The following is a 7,582-nucleotide window of genomic DNA, read 5'->3' on the forward strand; positions in this document are numbered from 1 at the left end:
GCGGCTGCGTCAGGCGTGCGGCGCACACCTTGCGGCTTCTCCCTTTCGGCGCGTCCGTCCCGGGTGGACTCGGCAGCCAGGCCGGCGCAGGAACAGGTGCACCCGCAGACCCACGGCGATGGCGACGCTGTGTCTGACCGTGAATTCGGGGGACCCTCCTCTGGGTAAGGGCCCGCGGCCCGGGCCGGGGCGGGTTGCATCAGCCGGGGAGGGTGCGGGGCGGGAAGGTCGCCGCGCCTGGCTGCGCCGTGGGGATCCCAGTCCCGGAGGCCAGGCCTCCCCCCCCGCCCCCAACAAACACCCCTGAACTCGGAGTCGGCTCCGCGCCCCTCGCCTCTGTCCCCCGGCGGGTGCATCTGCTCCTGACGCCAGTTTTCTGGGGGCGCGGAGGGAGGCGCGGGGCGAGCCGGGACAGCGGGGCTCAGCCCGGGACCTGCCCTCAGCCGGAGGGACCGCTTCCGGCCGCCTCCCCTCCCCTCCCTGTTGGAAGTGGTTTTCCCTGGAGAACCGAGAGCTGCTCGTAGGGATAACATTTCAGAACTTCAAACCCCATTATCCCCCCCTCCTTTTTTTAGACTTTTCCCCCCGTGAGTCTCTGTCCTCTCTCCTTTCCTCGCTTCCTCCAGAAAAGCTCCTCAGTCCGCCGGCTTTGGCTTTTCTTGCCTCTGCGTTGCGTTCAAAGGGACCGAGGCAGATGGTCACAGCGGCATTTACAGTTCCACGGAGGCTGCCTTTATTTCTCATTGGAGGCGCCGGGGTCATGGCCCGAGCACCCCAGCGCACGGCGTGGGCTGGCGGGGCTGCTTGGCTCGGCGCCCTGCGGACGGAGGGAATGCCAGGAGCTGTCATCTTCCCGATGCGCCTTAGGCTCAGGGTGGAACTGCAGTTGTCAGCGTGGCCGAGGTTATTGTGGCGAGCGAGCTTATAATTTCTGCTTTTTTTTTTTTTAATTATCACTTTGGGAAAAGTTGCACGAAATAATTTAGCTTATTGACCTCGTATTTGTGTGTGTATATATATATAACGACTTCAAAGAGGGAGGGAGAGATGGAAGCATCAGTGATCAGCTGCCTCCTGCACACCCCCTATTGGGGATCGAGCCCGCATATGTCCTTGACCAGAATCGAACCCGGGACCCTGCAGTCCGCAGGCCGATGTTCTGTCCACTGATCCAAACCAGCTAGGGCTGACCTCGTATGTGTTAATGCCTATAGATAGTATAGATCCGTGGTCGGCAAACTGCGGCTCTTTGGCCCCTTGAGTGTGGCTCTTCCTAAGCCTTAGGAGTACCCTAATTAAGTTAATAACAGCGTACCTACCTATATAGTTTAAGTTTAAAAAATTTGGCTCTCAAAAGAAATTTTAATTGTTGTACTGTTGATATTTGGCTCTGTTGACTAATGAGTTTGCCGACCACTGGTATAGACACATGGGCACTTTGCTAATGTTTGAGAAGCCCAGATCTGTTTAAAAACCTTATAATAATAAAATGGTAATACGCTAATTAGACCGGAAGTCCTTCCGGACAACCTTCTGGATGAAGCCTGGGTCCCAGGTGCCTGCCAGTGGTCCGAGGGAAGCCCAGGTCCTGGGTACTGTGGGAAGGAAGGCCTACTCTTGCACGAATTTTGTGCATTAGGCCTCTAGTATATACATATATTTTTATTGATTTCAGAGAGGAAGGGAGAGGGAGAGAGAGAGAGAAACATCAACGATGAGAGAGAATCATTGATCGGCTGCCTCCTGCATATCTCCCACTGGGGATCGAGCCCGCAACCCTGGCATATGCCCTGACCCGGGATCTAACCGGGACCTCCTGCTTCCTCCACGCTCAACCATTGAGTCACGCCGGCCGGACCAGATCTTTGGATGCAGTTGGCCACAAGGGGCTAACGAAGTATGCCTTACATTTTCACCTTTGGTGGTGGTCTGAGTGTAACTGTAACAAAAACCACAGTTGAGAAGCCATTTTAAACATTCCTTGTAAAGATGCTATTGTTTTAGCCTATTGGTTCCAGTAATGATGGGGCTAACCCAGCCGTGGGCAAACTACGGCCCGGCCCGGATCCGGCCCATTTGAAATGAATAAAACTAAAAAAAAAAAAGACCTTACCCTTTTATGTAATGATGTTTACTTTGAATTTATATTAGTTCACACAAACACTCCATCCATGCTTTTGTTCCGGCCCTCCAGTCCAGTTTAAGAACCCATTGTGGCCCTCGAGTCAAAAAGTTTGCCCACCCTGGGCTAACCTCACACAAATCAGTGGGCTCTGAAAGGAATGGGTTTGATTCCCGAGCTGAAAAGCACTGGGCTGTGTGGTCTCACGGTTGAGAACAAAGACATTGGTTCCTGGGGACCCCAGTCCAATCCTGGCCGCCACTTGCTAGTGGTGGGAGCATGGCAAGTCCCTTGTTTGGCTTCGCCTACAGTTTCCGTGAGGAAGGAGGAATGCTATCTTCCACATGGGGTTGGTTGCCAGAACGAAGGGACAAAGGATTAATGAATCCATTCAGTAAACTTTCATATGTGTGGAGAGGCAAAGGACACCGTGTTTCCGTGTTTTAGATTTTGGATTCTGGACTGCCTGAGACCTGCATTCAAATACCATCAGCCACCTATTTAGTCAAGGACTTTGGGCTAGGACTCCTGCAAGCCTCAGTTTGCTCTCCTGTAAAATGGAGATAAAGGTGTCTATCTCTTAAGGTTGCTGCAAAGATTTAGTCTATAAAACATGTAGCACAGTGCCTACTGCATAGTAATCACTCAAATACTGTTAACAATAGCTTTTCTATAAAGCACTATTCCAATTTTTTCTTGCCTCCTGAAGGAGGGAAAGATTAATTGCTGAGTCCCTAACTCAGTGATGGCGAACCTATGACACGCGAACTCATTTTTTTGGTTGATTTTTCTTTGTTAAATGGCATTTAAATATATAAAATAAATATCAAAAATATAAGTCTTTGTTTTACTATGGTTGCAAATATCAAAAAATTTCTACATGTGACACGGCACTGGAGTTAAGTTAGGGTTTTTCAAAATGCTGACACGCTGAGCTCAAAAGGTTCGCCATCACTGCCCTGAGCATCTTCGAAAGCAGTTGGGCTGTGCCAGGGAATGGTTTCTGATTTTTTTTTTTCTTTCTCCAAAACCAGAAGACTAGTACTTTCTGTTTATAGACTCCTGGGAAAAAAGCTTACCCTTTGCGAGACTTAATGTTGGTGTGTTAAGTCATCCTTATTGCTTTATGATTCAGGTTTTAATAATTACAGCATTTATGAGGAGAAATCTTTTCATCTTGTTCTATTTAGGTGCTTTGCTGGCGGTAGAACATGTGAAAGACAACGTCAGCATTTTTGTGGAAGAAGGGAAAGAGAATATTCTTCGTGTGTCTGAGTAAGTGCTTGTATAGCTTTGTTTTCAGTACTCAGCAGCATTTAAAAAACATTCAGGATTAAATGTTGTAGGCTTGTGTTACTTGCGAATGGGTAGATAGTCCCTAGAAAGAAGAATGCTTTTCTTCATTCTAAAAGAACTCTGTTTAGAGACTTATATTTGTAATCTGTTTGAAAGAAAGTAAAAATATACAGAAAGATATGTATATATATATGGATTTTATTTTTTAAAAAAAAATCATTGTTGAAAGTATATATAAGGATTTTAAATTCAATTATAATTTACTGTGGTGGGAGATTGTAAGAATTTAAAGTCAGTGGTAATAAATAAATTTAGTAAGAATTATTTTATTGTCTCTTCTCATCTTTTTTTCTTTATGATTTTGGGTCTTTTAAAATACTTCTTAAAAAACAATTTTGATGGGGTTTGATCTTCTATCTTTACCTGAAAGTTGATAAAACTAGCTTCTCTAAGAAGATATCCTTGGCTTTGTTGCTTTGATTTATTTTAAACCAGTTATTCTCAATATTCCAATTATATTTTCATATTTGCACCACTGAATAGACATATAGAAACTAATAGGAGGAGGTTGCATCATATAGATATTCTACTCTGGAGTCAGTTGTTGGATTTAGCTGAACATTTCAGAACAAATTGGAATTTGATAGAAACAGTAAAGGACAAATCACATTTCTTTTTGGCTGTAGTAGAAAATACATGGTAAATAGGAGATTTCTATCTTTATATTTCTTCATACGTCTCACGAGTCTTACTAATTTGCTAGAGCCAGTAATATTTTGCCTCATGCTTATGTCCTAGAAATGTGGTCTTCACGGACATAAATTCCATTCTTCGCTACTTGGCTAGAGTGGCAATGACAGCCCGGCTCTACGGCTCTAACCTGATGGAACATACTGAGGTACGGAATGAACATCTGGGTGTGATTAGTTTTGATTTATGCTTCTGCTCTTTTGAGAACTTCATTTTCTTGTTGGCTTATGTACTGTTATTCTGTTTAAGGATATTGACGGAGTGTTAGTCATAGGCCAAGTTAAGGAATTCTGAGCCCATTTTTATTTTCAGAAAAAAAACCTCTTAGCTCCTAACTGGGAACTTTTAATCCCAAAGTTGGGTCATTGAGTGCTTTCTTCCTCTTCCTAGATTCCTAGAATTCCGTAGCTGGACGTGAACATATTGATCATATTATGCAATCCCCTTACTTTACAGATGAGGAACAAGCCTAGAAAAGTTAAAGTTAAGAAGTTTCCCCAGGGGCACACACGTAGGTTGGACCCCATTTTCCTTTCTAAGTATATACCTTATTACAGTAATGCCTTTTTTTTCTGTTTGTATTCAGCTCTAACTTTTCTAATGCTTATAAAATCCAGAATACAAAGAATAGTTTCCAAGTGTTTACTTTTAAACAGTAAAAGTAAAGTGGATGAGTCTGTTTCATCTGGCTACCACCTATTGGGTTCAATCAGTTGGTTCTTCTTTCCTGCTGCCAGTTCTCCTATCTTTTTCTTTTTCTTCCCTGAAAGTGCCCCTTAATGTCCTGCAGGAAAAATAGCACAGAAAAATAACCACAAAATGTGTTTGTAATCGCCAGTTTAGATCCCAGGCAATTAGAATTAAATCCACATAATGGTAAATTCTATCACTTAAAAGAAAGGCATGGTTCTGACTGAAGTTGTTTGTTTGCTTGTTTTTATTAAAATCTAAATTCCAGGATGCATTTCTTTTATGTTCACAGATTGATCACTGGTTGGAGTTTAGTGCCACAAAATTGTCTTCATGTGATTTGTTCCCTTCTGCCATCAATGAGCTCAACCATTGCCTGTCTCTGAGGACATACTTGGTTGGAAACTCCTTGAGCTTAGCTGACTTATGTGTTTGGGCCACCCTGAAAGGTATCAATAATTCGCCTTGAAGAATGTTGTGTTTTAATTATTTAGCGTTTTGCTGGATAAGAAGTACACGTGCTTCTCTGTATTTGAATAAACATCCATTTATCTGTCTATTGGCAGATACTTAGGACTTACCAAGAAATGACCACCCCAGCTGTTTTATCCCTGTCCAGGTACAGGGTTCCCTATCTGTGCTCCGGGGGTCATCTCTCTCACTGCCTCAGATCCCCTCTTGCCTTTGGAGTTGGCCTTGTTCCTGCTAAAGATGCCCTCATCCCATTGATGTTAGACCTCTCCTGTCTCAGCCATTACTTTGCTCCGGGCACTGTTGTCTAATCGCTCAGTAGGAGTGTGAGTGAGGGGGTGAGCTGGAGCTGTCCCTCTCCGAGGTCACGGCTTCCGTCTTCTGTGACTAGTTTGCAACGGGTAAGGATATGGGATTGAGGAACAGTACAGAGGGGACCTGAATTTTGTTAATTTACTTTCTGTAAAAACAAACCTGAAGGAAATATGCCATAGTATTTTATTCTTTAAATTTGGGTAATGTGGGGTTTTAAAAATATTTTCTATTCATTTTTGTGGCTTAAACTTTTCTCCAAATTAAATTGTTGTTACAATAACCAACATAAATTGAAGGCCTTTTCTAGTTAGACCTTTTCATCTATAGGTTTGTCATGACATTTTTGTGTATATTGATTTTTGACTTAATGTTTATGAAAGAAAGATATCTTAAGGATATAACTTTGTGATGTTAAAGTTAAACAAATTTCCTTCAGTACCTGTTTTTAATATATGTAAAGGAATGAGCTGCTTCTTGATCTTAATTTTTATTTTGATCTCTAGCTTACTTCCTTAAAGCTTTTCTTAATTATGAAATGTAGCAATGGCCTTACAGTGGATGTGAGGCAGTGGTGAGGGCACAATTTACTATTTATTTCAGTGAATTGAATTGAAAAAATTTTTCTGTTAGGAAAGGTGTGGGCATGGGGAGGGGAGAGAGAGACAGACAGATTGCCTCCCACATGCGCATGGACAGTACATGACCTTGACCAGAATAGAACCCATGACCCTTCATTCCATGGGCTGATGCTCTAATCACCAAGCAAAACTGGTCAGGGCCTGAAAAAGTATTTTTAATTAAATTCTGTGAATTCTGTAAAGTATATTAAAGTTTTAGAAAACATTTCAGTGTATATTCTGATTTCATTCATTATAGAATCACAGCTCTAAGCCATGTCCTTTCCTTAAATTAACCCCGACTAGAGCTTTGCTTTTGAAGTTGCAGACTTACTGAGTGATGTTAAAATTATGTTTGCTTACAGGAAATGTGGCCTGGCAGGAGCAGCTGCAGCAGAACAGAGCTCCGGTTCATGTAAAGCGCTGGTTTGGCTTTCTTGAAGCCCAGCAGGCCTTCCAGTCAGTGGGTACCAAGTGGAATGTTTCAGCCACCAAAGCTAAAGGGGTAAGCCTGGTTAAACTGTATAATGCTGACGACTTTGTCTGTCAGAGACCCCACATCTGAAAAGCAAGTTCTCCCTAGTCATAGTTCATTTTCTTTTCTTTTTTTTTTTTTTTTAAATATATTTTATTGATTTTTTACAGAGAGGAAGGGAGAGAGATAGAGAGTTAGAAACATCGATGAGAGAGAAACATCGATCAGCTGCCTCCTGGCACATCCCCCACTGGGGATGTGCCCGCAACCCAGGTACATGCCCTTGACCGGAATCGAACCTGGGACCTTTCAGTTCGCAGGCCGACGCTCTATCCACTGAGCCAAACCGGTTTTGGCCATAGTTCATTTTCTTTTCCTGAATAAACAAGGTCGTCTTGGACGAATCTGCCATTGTAAGACTTGGCTGGCCTCTGCAGCTGGTTAACTATGTACAGCCACCACCTACATAATTCTAGGTCTAAAAGATGATGATCATCTAGTGTGTGTCCCTCAGGAATTGCAAACTCCAGATTACTTTTAGGTGTACCATCTTTTCTTCCTCCCAGATCTCCTCTTTGGTTTTTGAACCACTGACCATCGAGTGCTGGGCTTCTGTAGAGCCTTCGTGTCATTTCGGGGGGCGGGGGGGTATTTGTTGAATTAATATATTCCTAAACATTTAACTATATAACTACTTTGTTGTTGTTTCAGGCCCCTCAGAAAAAGCCAGATGTTGGGAAAGTTTGTTGAGCTCCCAGGTGCTGAGATGGGAAAGGTTACTGTCAGATTTCCTCCAGAGGCTAGTGGGTAGAAAATAAAACTTAAAATTTACAATAGTGGAAATCT

General features: G+C 43.2%; 1 protein-coding gene across 1 annotated transcript in view; it reads left to right on the top strand.

Moving 5' to 3' along the window:
• Positions 1 to 7,582, top strand: part of EPRS (glutamyl-prolyl-tRNA synthetase) — a 44,636-nt gene continuing 37,054 nt past the window's right edge. Inside the window, 7 exon segments of the mRNA XM_006094327.3 lie at positions 1 to 164; positions 3,313 to 3,397; positions 4,217 to 4,316; positions 5,151 to 5,307; positions 6,627 to 6,766; positions 7,448 to 7,471; positions 7,473 to 7,543. Of these exon segments, the coding sequence (XP_006094389.2) occupies positions 119 to 164; positions 3,313 to 3,397; positions 4,217 to 4,316; positions 5,151 to 5,307; positions 6,627 to 6,766; positions 7,448 to 7,471; positions 7,473 to 7,543 (623 nt within the window). The 5' untranslated portion in view covers positions 1 to 118.

The sequence above is a fragment of the Myotis lucifugus genome, unplaced genomic scaffold (assembly GCF_000147115.1).
Source record: "Myotis lucifugus unplaced genomic scaffold, Myoluc2.0 scaffold_133, whole genome shotgun sequence".
NCBI lineage: Eukaryota > Metazoa > Chordata > Mammalia > Chiroptera > Vespertilionidae > Myotis > Myotis lucifugus.